Source organism: Manacus candei, unplaced genomic scaffold (genome assembly GCF_025592945.1).
Source record: "Manacus candei isolate 608988 ecotype Guabito, Panama unplaced genomic scaffold, ASM2559294v1 h1tg000022l, whole genome shotgun sequence".
NCBI lineage: Eukaryota > Metazoa > Chordata > Aves > Passeriformes > Pipridae > Manacus > Manacus candei.
In genome coordinates, this window is record NW_026138070.1 from 280,337 (window position 1) to 296,581 (window position 16,245).

The 16,245-nt window shown below is 47.0% G+C and overlaps 1 protein-coding gene across 7 annotated transcripts in view; it reads right to left on the reverse strand.

Annotated features, from left to right (window-relative positions):
- CAMTA1 (calmodulin binding transcription activator 1) overlaps nucleotides 1-16,245 on the reverse strand; it is a 223,696-nt gene that overhangs the window by 91,082 nt on the left and 116,369 nt on the right. For all 7 annotated transcript variants that reach the window (XM_051786361.1, XM_051786362.1, XM_051786358.1 and 4 more), the window contains one exon: nucleotides 15,866-15,937. In XM_051786361.1, the coding sequence (XP_051642321.1) occupies nucleotides 15,866-15,937 (72 nt within the window). The remainder of the gene's footprint in view (nucleotides 1-15,865; nucleotides 15,938-16,245) is intronic.

Below are 16,245 nucleotides of genomic sequence, written 5' to 3' on the forward strand. Positions count from 1 at the left end.
CCTGCATCCCATAGACCTCCATTTAGAGCAGAGATACAACAGGAAGTTAAAAACTGGTCACAGGAAACCCAGCAGCACCAACACTCCCTCAGAGAGCTGGGCAGTGCTGTGGGAGCATCTTCCAGCCCCACAAAGGCATCTCTGGTGCCAGTTCCAACTGTTGTTCTGTGAGTGCAGACTGATTTAATTCCTATTAGAGTATAAAAATTAATAACAGTAAAATGTCATGATCATCTCACACTAATTACACATCTAATGAATAATTAGCTGTGGACATATTTGACATTTTTGGTCATTAATCTGAGCAAGTGTTTTAAGCCTTGAACAAAACTCTGCAAATGCAACTTGGTGCTGAGCAGCTCAGACCTGCAGTATCAACGCTCCCCATGCCAGATGGGGTTAGGGTCCCACTGGCTCCAGCTCCCTTCCCTGCAAACAGGGGAACTCCTCACTGCTGGGAGGGCCTGTCAGCAGTTGCTCCAGCTGAATTCATGGAGCAGCAGAGTGGATCTGTGCCTGCCGCTGGAGAAAGTAGGCCAGTGGAGAAAGTAGGATTTAGAAGAGAATTTCTGCATGCCACCTCTCTCTTTGCACCAAACCTGGATATTTACACATGATGCCATGAGAAATACTTTTTCCCAAACATGCCATGAATTTTGTACAAACCAAGACTTTAAATTTGTGTTATAAGCTGTCATTTTTTAATGACAAAATCACTATACGAAAGGGGGAAGAAGGCAGAACTCTGCCCCTTATATATGCATGCATATGTACACACACATCTTTCTCTGCCTGGGTCAGGCTTCTACTGCTTCTCCTTTGCTTCCACCTCTAACATTTTGCCTGTAAGGTGTTGGGAAGGAAAGAAAACAAGAAGGAAACAAACTTCTCCTGGAGGGTAGATATGAACTCTGAGGCAGTTCAGTTCCAAGGGTGCAACACACATCCACAGCTAATAAACAAAACATGTCTCATATTTAGAATGAGAGGACATATAAAAAGGTCACAGAGGGCCAGGATTAGCACCAGATTGAGCATTAAAACCAAAATAGAAAGCAACAGATGTTTCCCTCCTAATTTACTCCATTAGGATCTTCTCCGGCCAGCATGCACTGCTGCTTGCTAATGAAGCATTTCCATCCCCTCGCTGCACATCTCGTAAATCAGCATCCCTGAGGTTGGTGGCAGGAACACAACTGCTCCTCCCAGGCAGGCTTTGTCTCTTTATATAAACCCTAGTTTTTGTCAAAGAGAAAATAAAAATCTGTTCCCAAATTCACAAGTAATTCCGACACAACTCCATTACCTCCTCTTGCTGAGTTGCCTTTCTTGAACAGGGACTCTCTAATCCCACGGTGAACCCATTTCCTCATGCTCCTCAAAGGGACTCTCCCCACTATGAACTGCTGTGTATGCCCTCGGTGTATTGATCTTTAAACTACAGGAGCAAGCCACAACAGACCTAAAATAAGAAACTATTTCACCTACTGTATTGCCACTTTTGGTTATTTTGGTAACTGAAGAAACACCCCAAACTGATTCCCTATGGCAGAACCCTCACCCCTTCATCCCCACCGTGGTGTCACCTTGGAATGGCCCCCAACTCCAGCTTATGGGTAAATAAATCACCTGCAGAACCAAACTCAGCAATGAAACCTGCTTCCCTGACACTGTCCCAGCTGCCACAGGCACGTCTGAGAGCTGCAGTGGTCCAGTGAGCCAAAAATCAGGGAACTAATTTGGACTGCCTTGGAGAGGTTTTTTTCCTGTCTCTCCAGCCTGTGAAATATGACCCAAGCCCAAAGAGGTACCTCTGGGGCAGAAATACTGAGGCCCAAGGCAGAGGAGCACTGCCTGAGCCTGCTGGGATTGCCTGCTGCCAAGACCCTGAGACAGACACTGACCAAGCAAAACACACAGAATCATACAATTATAGAATGTTAACTGGTTGGAAGGGACCTCAAAGATCATCCAGTCCCAACGGCCCCTGCCATGGGCAGGGACACCTCCCACTAGATCAGGTTCTTCCAATCCCTCTCCAACCTGCCTTGAACACTGACAGGGTTGGGGTATCCACTGTCTCCCTGGACAACCAGTTCCAGTGGCTCACCACCCTCACAGTAAAGAATGCCTTCCTATTATCTAACCCAAATTTCTCCTCTTTCAATTTATACCCATGCACACATCCCTCCCCACTGCGCTACAGCTTAATTATAATGCTCTTGCAAAGAATTTCAATTTATCCTACCATGGGAACAAGCTCTGTAATGAAAAGGCTTTATTAAAATGGAATGTAAAACATGATATTAATTAACGAGACTGTGCAGGTGTGTTCATGAACATGGCCGAGCTCCGTGCACATTGCAGGGAGTTGGATTAGGGGTCACCTGTGGGGCAACACCCCTATCACCATGCAATGCCATGTGCCCTGTTATGACATCTTACACAGCCAACAGTGTGCTGTTGTTCAGGTTTGAATTCATATGGGAAACACTGCAGAGCATCTGGGGAGATGATGGTAAAAACGTGCTCCCAGTTGGAATTCAATGCGACTTTTGAAGCAGAACCAGCCAGCGCTGTGCTCTCCACCACAGTGCCCGAGAGATCTGATCCAGCCACTCTGACCAGGCACAATTTCGGAGTGAGAATTAACGCAGGCCAACGGCACTAAGGTCAGAATGCCTTATCACACAGAAAAACATGAGCTTAAACATAGGCCTGTCTGACACTGGCATTAAACTCCTGCAGATGGAAAGCCAACGAGAGCCAAAATGTCACAGAAGAGATATCTAGCTGCCGTGAGGTTCACGCCAACTTGGAGATTGTGTGGGTTTTTCTTTGTTTTTTGACATTCGCGTCAAATCTGTGTCCTTCGTTATTAGGGTATTTGGAAACCTGAAGTGCTCCTCTGCTGGTGGCTGCTGGAGCCAAAGCAGAACGACACCCTCACAGCTGTGAGACGGCTGCACACAGCGCCGGGCCACAAACAGCCCCAGTTCATCTCCTTTGACGGAAGCTCACGGCACTGTGGGATGACATTCCTCATTCCCTTCAGCCAGCTTATTTGCTGAAATGCAGCAAATTATACTGCAGCAGGTGTGAGCATTATGCAGGGCTATTAAAAGAGGCTGTTGGTATCTTACTCATATGTCAACATAAGAAAACCCACCGATGATACACGTTCACAGCCGCGTAAGCTTGCAGATATTATCTGAGGTACAGCCTGTATGCAAATCCATTCTCAGGGTTTCTTTTGGTAGAGCAGAGATATTTATGGCCAATTGTTACTGCATGGGCCAGATATCCCTCTGTAAGAACAGCCCCTAAGATTAACAGTGCTCCCAGCTAATCACTCCAGGTTCGCAAAAGCCATCAGCAGATCCCTTACTTAGCTCCTGCTCTGAAAAAGGCTCTGTCCTGTCTCATTTTTCTGGTTCAAGAAAACCTGACATCGCCCCGACAGACTGGAGCCTCCCAGGGCACTGGGAGCCAGCACCCCTCTGGCAACATTCCAGAGCTCCTGTCAAAGGGGGCATTTCCTGGCTTTCAAGCAATTAACTTTGAAAATAAAAACTTATGATAAACTTACACTGATTTTTAATACAATTATACAGAGCTCTATGTATAAACATACACAGGAAATGTGGTTTGTTCTGCTTGCAGGAACTACGTGCAAACACACCCTCTGCATGGCAGAGATGCAGCTGTTACATCCTGAGCCCCAGTACACAGCAAATTTTTATGGTTAAGCTATAAACTTCTGAAAAATAAGGTTTATAATAGAAACCCTGACACCATCTGAAATACAGCAGCATTACTGGATGCTGCTGTAATATGGTCCTAATTTATAAACTAGGGAGGAATCCTATTCCATTTTGAAACTTACAGACAGTAATCTAGAAAAAGGGTAAACCACAGGGAAAAATGGTCGTGTTGTCCATGAGCTATAGTGTCTACTCCATCCAACAATTCAAAAATCAAATAGGATGCCACAATATTTAGGCCACACACTGAATCCTGGACTGTCACAAAATAAAAACATGGTGAATCCTAGCACGGGAGTATATTTCATAAAGCCATATGCCATTTCCCATGCCTCTGGGCAGTACTTTTCCAGTGAAAATTTGATATGAGAACACTAGAAGTAAAGAAAAAAAATTACTAGAGAAGTACAACCCAAACCCTCCAGTTTTGCTTGACACAATAAATATTTTTGCAAGAGGGCTTCAGTGTACTCCCGTCTAAATTGAAAAAAGTGGCAAAGCAGCAGATTGCTCACTCACAGGAGACAGAAGTTTATCACTAAACCTTAGGAAAATGCTCTCAGTTGTCTCGAGGCTCCAGCTCTGCATTCAAATGCATTGAGGAGGAGGTGATTCAGAGGGCACCGCTCTGGCTGCTCGGGATCTGTGTTCCCGCAGTACACCGGACCAGAAACCTGCCTGAGATCTTTCAGGTGACCCTGAAACACTGAACACAGGATTCAGCCTTGGGATTTCTGCTTACAGAGTGACTCTGTGCCTCCTCGGGCACCACTGCCCGAAGATGCCGTTCCTGGCACAGGGCAGGAGTAGGCAGCAGGACAAATCAAAGGCCTGTCTCACAAACTGCCACTCACTTGCAATTTTGGAAAACAAACAGGAACCTTTTGGAACAAGGGCTGGAAATCAAGGGGCCAGTGAGGATTTTACTCATCACTGTCACTTGTTCCGAAGCCTGGAAAGAATTCCATCTCTTCTCCCCTTCACACTGGGATCATGGCACTGACTCGTTTGCTTTAGAGGCTCACAGCTGCAATTTTCTACACTGCAATTTTCATCGTGGCCATCCCAGATTTCTTTCCTACTTCCCCTGAAGCATCTCCTTCTGTATGCTGAGCATCAAATGAGAATAAATCCAGATTTATCGCACCTTTCCTGCTAAAACTATTTCCAATAGGCTTGTCATAAACCAAGCACACCACATTCTTGTTGGCTGCATCACTGCCCATCAGCCCGGCAACGTTTTACCTACTGCATGTTCAGCCCCCCAGCTTGAGTGACTGCTGGGCCCTCTGCTCTCCTCACTAACAAAAGGCAGGATTTGCTCGTGGAAAAAGCCAACTGCAGCAGCCCTAAGCAGCACTCCACACACCTGTGCCTTCCCCTAAACCTTCCCCACAGGCACTGCAGGAATGCCCTGGGCAGTGCTGGGATGCCGGGATGGGGCACGAGAGGGGCTGAGCTCTTCATGAGCTGTTAGCAGGCTAACGAGGGCATCTGCAGAAGGAATAGGCACAAAAACTGAAACTAGATACAAAATAAATATCCCAGAGCTGGATTTCTGAAAAAAGATTCTGCTGAGCTATAGTTCCACATCAAATTTTTATTGAATACATTTTCTTCTGAGAATTTGTGCACTAAAACCAGTCAGAATCATATGAGAGGAGTATAAATTTCACATACAGTTTTCACTGCAAACATCCTTCAAGAGAAAAAGCAAAAGCACTTTTTAATCAAGCCCTCTCCACATCCTCCTCCCCCAGAACCCGAGTGGCAGGCTGGGAATTGGAGCTCACACAGCCCCAGTCCCTGCAGTACTAGGGAGCTCTGGGGAGGGATGCTCTGCCTGAAGGTCACAGTGAGTAGGACACATTATCCCCCCTTTGCCATGCCTAAACACAGTGCCTAGGTCTGCTTCATGTACAGTAAAGCTATGAGGAAGGTGACATTTTAAAGCAATTGATATTCTTAGCTGATGGTGTGAATTCATGTGATTTCAGCAAACCATTGTAAAAACCCAAACATGGTACAACCTCTTCTCCCAAGTTCAGAGCTGCCCCTCCAAAACTTACTTCATCATATTATTTTCTGAATCTGCAATGGATTTCCTGTTTGATTCTACAAAACCTGAAAATGAGGAGTTAGTTCCTTTGAAGGATGCTGTTTCTCACTGTACAAGTGATTTTGGGTCACTTTGAGCTTGAAAAGGCTCTAGGATCTGAAATGCTATTACAGACAGAAAAGCTATTTTAGATAATTTCTTTTAGCAGCGTCCCAGTGCCCAACAGTTGTAACTTCTTTCCCTTGACGACTACAAGGTGAACTCAGAAAAAAAACTTACTTTCTCAGAGGTTTCCAGATTTATTACCATAATGTAAACATTAAACAAGTCTAAAATGGAGCACCTTTCAGCACTTGAGCAGGTCTCGATGGCTGTGCTGTCCCAGATGCTCACATGGCTGCTCTTCCCAAGGTATTTAGTAACCTGGACTCCCAAGAAGAAAATTACACTGAAGAAAAGGTCAATAAATGGCAGAGGAGATGACATCCCATAATAGTTATAATTACTGTTTATCAGAGTGCTGCATTGCACAGGTAGCAGGTTATAGGACGTATTTGCTGTATTTTTCCATGAAAAGCTTCACACAGCTCCATGACTCGGAGTCGAGCCCATGACACGTGTTCTGTGTCACAGAACACGCCGTGCAGTCACATCGCCTCGATGGCAACCAATGACCTCAAAGGATGTCGCATTCATTTTTCTTTCTGTATATTTTTATGATGGATTTAATGTTCAATAAACCCAAAAGAGCAACAGCATTTGAGGCTGGAGCTCTCTGTGCCAGTGCCAAGCACTGCGGGAGGAGCCAGGGCTGAATCTGCACCTCACTCAGACCACGCACAATAGAACTGATGTCACAGCTCCACTCCTCACTGCAGGCTGAGGAGGGGATTGATCTTCTATGGGGATTCCTTTTCCTACAAAGTTTTACACTGTGCACATAAGGCAAATTCCCAGCAGGATAGGTGCAGGAAATGCAAAAGCATGAGATGAGCAGAATTTGATTGTTTCAGAAAGTCAAGGGCTCCCCAAAACATTGAATATCTGTGTGGGGACACTATAAAACCAGACAATGACAGTGCCTCTGTATTGGGCAACAGGGGTTGAAGCACATGGGGATGCTTGGCTGAACCAACCCGACCAGGTCCTTGCTCTCAGGAACACTCCAGACACCAGCACTGTGTCTTAGAAACAGCAAAATCCCTACAGAAAGTGGCTCAAGTGTAGAGAGGAATAAACACCAGTGTTCTGCGTTTGGAAATAAAGGTTGCGATTACAGAGTCGTTGATGGCAGCTTTCGGAGTGCCAGGAACAAAGATAAATGGAGAATGGTGAAAATCCCAGCAGCCTTCTCTCTCCCTTTTCCAGCAGAAAGCACAACAGCTCAACTGAATTATAGATGGTGACTGTCATGAGTGCCCAGCAAAGGGCAGCAGGGAGCAGGGGCCTGTGCGCTGTCCCTCTGGCCAGGGCCATGGGAACAACTGAACAGTCGTTCCATTCTGCCATATGACAATGGGGACAACGTGAGGACACATTGAAAACAACAGACTTACTTTGTCCTGGTTACATTATCGGGAAATCTCCTTTCCTGGGAAGAGACCATCCCATTTTACAGTGATTAAACCGATAAAAACCTCAGCCTCTATTTTACTCTGTCATGCTTTCTTTGCTGCCAAGGGCCAACCAGCAGAGCGAGCCGGCAGACGCCGTACGACACACGGCTCGCGGCTGCGCCAGGAGGGGAGGCAAAGCTGACATTTAACGGAAACAAATGTATGATAAGACAAATTGTGCACTTTTTCCTTGATGTAGAAAATGATCCCCTGAGGTATGACGCCTGTTCAGGAGCAAAAGCCATTTAGGTCAGTCATTCTTTACGGGCTTTTGCCCCTTCACTAATATACTAAAGGAAACCATTGCATAATCTCACAGAGGACTAAGGCTGTGGTCCCTACACACCATTCCCATGGCCTCAGAGCAGGCACAGCATTTTATAGTGCAGACCATGACCTTAGGGCTGGTTTTAATAACCTTTGCTGCCTTTCACTAAGGGTAGTGCACCACGCATACATTCATGTGTGTGACAGCCCTTTCCCATCCATTGGTCTGACCCGAGACATCGCCATGGGCGTGCACCAGCAGGAGGGATGCAGTGATGCATCCCAGGGGGGTGCAGGTGGCAGGATGCAGGTGGCAGCTGCAGGACGTGACAGGGATGGAGAGTCTTCATACCAGTGAGACAGGGTGAGACAGAAGAGGCATCACAGCTTCATTAACCAGGGGCAGCACAGTCGTCAGTGACAGCTGAGGCAGCCAGTCGATAGAAAGGGAGTACAGAGAGACTCCTTCAGAAATAAAAGATTATCCTGAGAATAAAAGCAACTGGGGTAATAAGCAAGATGCTCATAAAGGCAGAGGACAGCAAAAAGAGCATTCAAACCCGCAGGCACCTGGGAAGTGATTTATTCAGAACACTTAAAAAAGTGTGCCTTAACAGATAAAATACAGAGGGTAACTCACTGCAGGCCAAAACACTGAGTATTAGAGGAAAAAAATATCCTGCATTAGAAAGAGAGACTTCAGTCTTGGCAGCATCTGCTTCAAGTCCTCTGCTGCCCATGCCAAAACGAACTCCAGATCTCTAAACTCAAACTGTAATTTGCTTCACTAGAGAATTCCCAGCTCAAGCCCCAATTATACCTCTTCGGTGAGGGTGAAACTCCAGCCAGCGGTATAATACATTCACTGACACCTGCAGACCTAATAATTGACCAGGGAGGATGTGGATGAGCTCAGCAGAATCTCTGCATTGTTCCTGCAAGGCTCGGTGTCCTACACCAGGAAACAGCTTCGCTACTGCAAGGTGCATAATTTAATAAACCATTAACTCAAACCTGAGGTGAAGTAAATTCAGCGTATTATATATTTCAAAATAGCATTAGAATTCAATTTAAGTGTCACCAAAAGCCTAATCCTCAGTATACAGAGCATATTAATAAGTGTCTTGGAGCCTGTGGTTTGATTTAATTTCCAGCTGAGTTGTGCTGCTGCATGGCTGCGATCCCTGCCGTGAGAATGTCTCGGTGACAGCATCGCCAGACTGAACCGGAGTAGAATTGGAGGGATGACAGTCCTGCTTTCTGGGTCCTCCCGGGAGAACAGCGGGGTGGGTGCTGGAGCACAAGTAGTCCTGTTTCCAGTTGCGCCACTTCTGCGTGGCCCTGCTGAGCTGTAGATGTTTCCCAGCAGTGGCAGGTTTCTCGCAGGATCCCCAGGTGCCCCCGACCCAACCCTGCTGTCAGTTCCCTTTGTAGTCAGAGGGGAAAAACCCATTTTGGGTAAGGTAGGTGCTCCTGTTCATGCAGGCCCGATGCCATATCCGCCCTGAGCTGCCGGACGAGGCACCAGGAGCCGCTGTGTGGCTGCTCCCAGCCATGCCATGCCATGCCATGCCATGCCATGCCAAGGCACCTGGCAGGGCTGCGGCCACCCAGAAGGGACAAAGCCGCTGCTTTCCCTCCCCCAGGTCAGATGTCCGGGGAAAACAGAGCACCATTTCCACCAAGAGCCAAAAGCACAAAACCTGCTCTCCCTTTCTGTGGGAGTCAGTCATGTTTTGGCCTTTTCCCTGTCACCCTTTTCCCTGTCACCCCTGTCAGAACTCCTCTCAATCAGCAACCCAGGCACGTTCCCCAGCACTTTGGGAAACGCATCTCTTCTATAAATGACAACAGATTATTTAAGCAACAACTAAAGCACTCTGACTGCTTTTTAGTTTGCTTGCATTAACGTCAGTCTCCTCATATATCTAGAGAACAAATATGGGATTTTCTTTAAAATGGTGGAGAGTGATACAAAAATAGCAGCCTGCTCGTCTAAAATAAAGTTATGCATTTGAAAGGGTTGGAAATTGTTTTTTAATCACAGGCGTCTTCCTTCTGGAATATAATCGGCTGGCTATACATTCTGCTCTTCTACCCAATTTCTCAGGAAAATGCAGCAAGAATGTTAATAAATAATTTATAAAACATTATAAAAGATAAAGTGCTCCTGCTAAAATGTTTCCAGCCTTTGACACACCAGTTCATTTGTAATCCTCTTTGCCTCCCCTTTACTGTAACATCAGCAGAGGGTTAGTACTGTTGCTCTCGCAGCCCCACTTCATCCACCCTGCAGAGGTACAACCATCTCTGGTTCACAGGGATCCAGGCTGACACAGGGTACAGCCCAGCCCAAGCCACAGTTCAGTGTTATGTACCACAGACTTCTGTCACAGAAAATGTTTTTCAGGAAAGCAACATCTTGATTTCTTTCCACAGTCTCGTGGGTGAAACTGGCTGCAAATGCCAACAGGTCTCTGGGGTTTGTCCTTTCTCCAACAGCACATGGGCACGTGGGCTGTGCTCTCTTTGACACTCACAGGGTGATTATGGAGCATGGTGCACAGGACCCTTTGCTCCTGGGAAGGAGACAGGTGGGAGGACAGGAGCTTTCCTACATGGTTACTCTGAAATTCACTTTCAGGAGCCAATATGTTAGACATATGATCAAAAAAAAATCAAAATAATGAAAACAGACAGTTATTACAAAAGAGTTCACAGAATCCTTGGTATTTCAGTTGGACTGAGCAATAGCTTTTGCACAGCTCCACCAATTCCAGGAGTATTTCAGATCTTTAATGATCCCTGGAAAACGTGATGGGAAGTCTTGAGACATGGCTGTTCTGGTGACTGCAAGGCAGCAGAGACACAGCAATGAGCACGGTGACCTCAGAAGAGCGGGTGAAAAGATGAAAGGAGGGAAAGAAGAGAGCATCCTTCAGAGAGATCAAGTCAAAGCCATGTTAAGGAAGCAGGAAAAGGGTATCCACAACTTCCTCATTCTCTGAAAATGCTCGTGCATTGTGAAGCCCAACAATGACAAAAGGGGACTGACTGCTGCATCCTGACAATGTCTGGTACCAAAAGCATTTCTGTTGCTGCAGCTCAGAGCGAAATGTATGCAGAAGACCATTCTGCACTCCTGGCAGTGCCATGTGCTCCCCCCACATTCACTGTCTCCTTTCCAGCACAGTTCCACACGCAGACAGGGCAGTGAGAACAGGAACCCAAGGGAGGTAAAGCTGCTGCACAGGTCTGCTCTGTGAACAGCCCCCTGGATCCCGGGCATGCTTGAGACACAGACATGCTGGCAATGGTTGGGCACCCCAGGCCATGCTCTGCTAGACTTCTATACACACTTAATTTCATCCTACAGGTTAAACCCACTTTGGGAAAACATGCCAGGGTAGCAGCAACAGTTTATAATCCCGTTAGCAAACACACACAGGCTCACTGTGCTGAGGCCTCGCTCACACCCACCCCCCCAACATACAGGACACATCTAAGTGCCCACGTGCAGTGCAGCATCCTCAGTGCTTTATTGCCCGGCCAATTCTATTTCACCCAAGTGAAATATAAAAACTCATTACTAAGCAAAAGTATTGAGAATTTTTATGAGATTGTAATGCTTCCAATTTATGTTGAAAAAGTCCCAAACCCTCGAGCTGTCTGTGGCTGTTCCAGCCAGGGATGCAGGAGATGCTGCTGATGCAGTGCAGCACAAGTAATCGGAGAGGGAAACGCTGCTCTGATGGGGTGCCATCAAAAAGAAATGGGAAGGGTTTCCTCTTGTTTAGGACATAATTGAAAATTCAAGGCAAAAAATACAGAATGAACGCCAAATTTCTGCAGGACAGTGACAGATGTCATGTAAAATGTTTTAACTGAGTTTCAGGCCTTGATACTTTCTGCCCATTTCAGACAAAATGCGTTTTAGGAAGGGAACACTCAGGGAGCATCAGGCATCAGTGCAGACATTCATAGTAACAAACTGCTGAATATTCAAGTGTATCAGAAGGAAGAATCCAGGAAAAAACTATTTAAAGAGAAAATACTGTGGAAACCTTTGATATTCAGTTGGTGCTTACGGATACTCTCCAAGGCACAGCTGGTGCACACAGAACTGGAGGAAAAGTAATTAAAGACCACTACCTGAATATTGTCCAACACCAGTGTCCCCCTCAGCATCCCCCCTTTGCTCCTTCCAGGACAAACATCCTGCCTGGACATTACCCCAAGCATGACCGCTGATGTCCCTGACCTTTCCTTGCCATTTCCTATCCTGCAGGAAAGCATCCCATGACTGCCATGGCTGCTGCAAGCATCCTGTGAATGTGCAAGCAATAAACATGAAATGCAGTTTCCCCTTGGCTCCCAGAGAACCAGATTATCACATTTCAGCAATTACTGCAAATGCTGGATTTACAACAGGGCTCCACAGGGCTCTGATGTCTCCCTGTGCCCACCCAGCTCAGTCTGTGTCCTGCTCTACTTCCCCTGGCTCACCTGCCAGAGCAGTGCCACTGACACTCTTCTGCACCAACTCTGAACTATTCAGCAAGCAGTTAATGCACACACCACATGAAACAGCTCTCTGCTGACATACCGCTCTCCAAGGCTTGTTACTCCTAATTTGTCCGATTGGCCAAGATGTCTAAATTCACAGTAAATTTTTAGCATGATCCTATAGCACAGTTTATGCACTTCTTAATTAAGAAAAAGGGTAACACTTTTTAAAAATATATTCCTTCCCATCCGTGCAGCACCTGAATACCAGTACTAAAGAAGATATCAGCACCTGCTAAAGGCAGGATGGAACATGATGTCCAACAAGCTCAGCATCTCCAGCTGCACGGCACAAGCGTGGGAGTGAGCAAGGGACGCATCTCTGTCGATGGGTGAAGGCAAAGTCTGCCTCTGTAACCTTGGCAAGCAGCAGCCCGCCCAGAAGCCTGGCATCCAGATTAATTTTACATTCTTGGGGTACCACTTTTCAACACACAGAAGGGAACGTTGCATTTTGCTACTCAGCTGTGCCAATGTTTGAAAATTGTCCGTGTCTGAGAATCCATTTTCCCTCCATTAGTCAGTACAAGTACAAATACAGTTTTTTCTTCTTTTTCCATTGACACAAAATCTGGTGCTAAGTTGAAGGTCTAACAGGCACAGCACAGGTCCTGCTGGTGACAAGCCAACCCACTCAGGGCTGCGGCTGCACTGAAGCCTCTGCAGAAGATGGAACCTGCCATCACTCGCACCTTGAAAAAGGTGTCAGCAGCACTGCTCCATGCTCGGTGAACTGAGGACAGCCAGGGTTCTGCATCTTCTTGGAAGTGAACAGGTAATGCAAAACAATAAAAAACAAAGTACTACTGGGGAGTCCTCCACAGAAGAAGCCACCCGAGTCCTCAGCCCTGTCTTCTCCTCTGCCTGTCACTCAAAACACAATCTTACATTTCTAGAGATCAGAAAGAAAAGTACAAGAGGCAAATCGAGGAAACCACCACCTTGGACATGCTTCCTTCACTCAGTTCCAAGAGCAAGTGTCCAAGAGACCATCCATGTGAGAGGCTCCCAGCGCCCAGGCCTGGACCGTCTCCTGCAGAAACTCAAACACTGGCTTGGCAATTACAACACCTATTACAAATATTAAAGGTCTCTGGGGTAAGGCAGCACTTAAAAACCATTATGAAGAAAACGGGAAATGTCCCAAAATGTTTAACCCTTTCAGAACAGAGAGAAGGAGGAGGCCTCAGCTGCAGTGCCCCATGCAGCAGACCTGCCATCCCACTGCCCACCCCAGCCACCATCACTGTGGTCTCTGCTGACAGCAGGAGAAATTTTAGGAGACGCAGAAAAACGCACTGTGCAGCTCCAGCTGACTGGTTCTCATTTCTTATCCCTCTAACCAGTCTGCAGGGAGCAGGCACATCATGTCAATCATAAATGACAACACAAAGTTGCTTAAAGTAAGAAATCAGACACGACCATATAATTAATGGCTACGGCGCAGTGTAAATGCATGAGGGAGACCTTGAGTCCCTGTGGTTGGTTTGAGTCCTGGCCTTTACACTGAAAATCTGAGGCAGAAAAGATCAAGAACAATTGCATGGGGATTTTTAATCGATATCTAACCTGACAGTAGGATTTGGAGGAAGATCATCCCATAAAACACAGGCAGCATTGCAGACTAATTGTATTTACTCCCCACTGACCAGAGGCTCACAGGCAGAGCACTATGTGTCCCAGGAAGGTGCTGAATGTCTCTCTAAAAAAAGGGCGAGGCACCTAAGTGCCTCTGTGAATTAAAAAGTCAAACATGTTGCTGGAGGTTAATGTTAAACATTGCCCTGGCTGTACCTGTTTTGGAATATCAAACTCATTTACTGGGGAGTGTTGAAGTGGAAGCCTCTGAAGCAGATAAACAAAACACCTTCTCCCTCTCTGGTCTCATTCCCCCTGAATTCACCATGGAGCTGAACACAAACACTGTGCAGACAACAGAAAAGCATCATCTATTCTGGGCCAGCTCCTTTCTCCCAGCTGAATAACCTTGAGCACATGACTGAAGGATGCCCGTTTATGCCTGGGAGATGCTGTCATGAATCACAGACCCCTCTTCCTCCCACAGAGAAGGCACAATGTGTCCTTGTAGAGGAATACCAGTCTACCACTGCCACAGTGAGACATCCGGCAGTGCATTTTATAAATAGGCTTCTAAGAAATGTACTTCCCATCCACTCCTCCTGATCCAAAGTGATTACCAGAGCAAAGAAGACGACTAAACATCAACACACGCTGTGAACATGAAGGGGTCAGACCCCAGGGTATAGCTCAGAGATCTTATACTGCTTCAGTGCAAGCCACCAGAGAGATGCTGGCTAACATGCTGGCTACCAGCCACAGCAGCCAGGGCCAGCAGCACTTCTGGGGAGCACACAACAAAAGAAGAAATACAAAGCTCGCAACTGAAGGTAAGAGAGGGGACCTATGAGGAGAGGACCTCTCAGGGGGTACAAGCACAGCCTGGCCAGCATATAAGAGAGCAAGATCAACATGGTCACACTGTACTTTCAGAGGAGCCACAGCTCTGCTCTGTGAGGTGCAGTGCTGCTCCCACCACTGCAGCCAAGCCAAGCCTCTTTCCTTGTATGTGGCATTTATATGTTGTGGGTGCAAATGGAGCTGAGTGCACACAGACAGCACAGAGGACAGTGACATTTGGTGCATGTTCCCTTCAATTATATTCATGGTGCAGGCACAGTCCTCTGCAGGTCATGAGGTGTCTTGTCCTGCCCCAGTGACAGCAGCAGTGTCTTCTTTTTTACTATGAAAGTGCAATTACAAAACCAGGGGGGAAAAGGGATTATTTTCCATTTGCTTCTAGAAACAGATGTCACTTTCCTCAGACCTGTTAGTTTTCAGGACCATGAGAGTTTAAGCTTTAAAACAGTATTATTACAATATGCATCAAGTGCCTTCTTCTAACAAAAGAAGATAAATTGCTTCCACTTTGTACACCATGGTAACCAGCCAAGAATACAAACAGCTCCTCAAAGACAGGGTCAGCAAACACCACCTGGGCAAACTCCCACACGTGACTCTGAGCACAACCCACTCAGCCCCAGGGAAGCTGCCCAAACACTGTGTAAATAAGAGGAAAACAGCTTGACTCCTGGGACTTTGCTGTTCCCACAACAGCCAGAAGAAAAATCACTGATTGTCTCCCCAGGGACTAAACTCACTGGAGGAGAGCAGATCCACTGCAAGGCTGGCCCCATGGTTCTCCCCAAATTCAAACACAGCCCCACTGCTGATCTCTCTCCTATGCCATGGCATGCCAGTACAGCACTCGGCTTCCCAGCTCCTGCCTCACTTCAGAATGGAACAACACAACCAAAAACCTCCAGGAAGTCTCACTTGAGCAGAATCCATGTTTAGGGAATGTCTGACCTGGCATCAGCTCTCTATTTCTAGAGAAAATATATCATCTCTCTAAACAGAGACATACAACTAAGAACACCCATTTCCCCTTCAGACAAACAGAATCCCCCAAGCAGTGGAACGTGGGATGCTGAGCACCCCGGCAGCGGCCGAACGAACGCGGCCACACGGGCTCGCCTGGGGACCCGGGAGAGAGGAACTTGTCGCCATCCTACCTGCAGAAGCCAGTAGCACCTTCTGTGAAACGTGGGGATGATGGAGGAATGGACGTAGCAGCCATACAGGCACTGGGGACACAAAAAGAGAGAAAGCAGAGTCAGGTTAGTGAAGGAACCGTTGCCTGAGAGGCTGCGCTGAGGAGGGGGTGGCAGTGCATGACCCGCCACCAAAGACATTGTCCTGCTGCTGGTCGGGGCTGGTAACACACAACACAGGATTGTGGCACCCCAACGTGTGTTTTTAAGCATTGCTACAGGTCACAGAACCCCTTCCCTGACAGCCTCCCCCCCTGCTGCCTTTGCCCAAGCACAGTCACCCTGGAGCAGCCAGAGGCAATGGAGGCTCTGGCAGTGCTCGGCACCCCAACACCGACGGG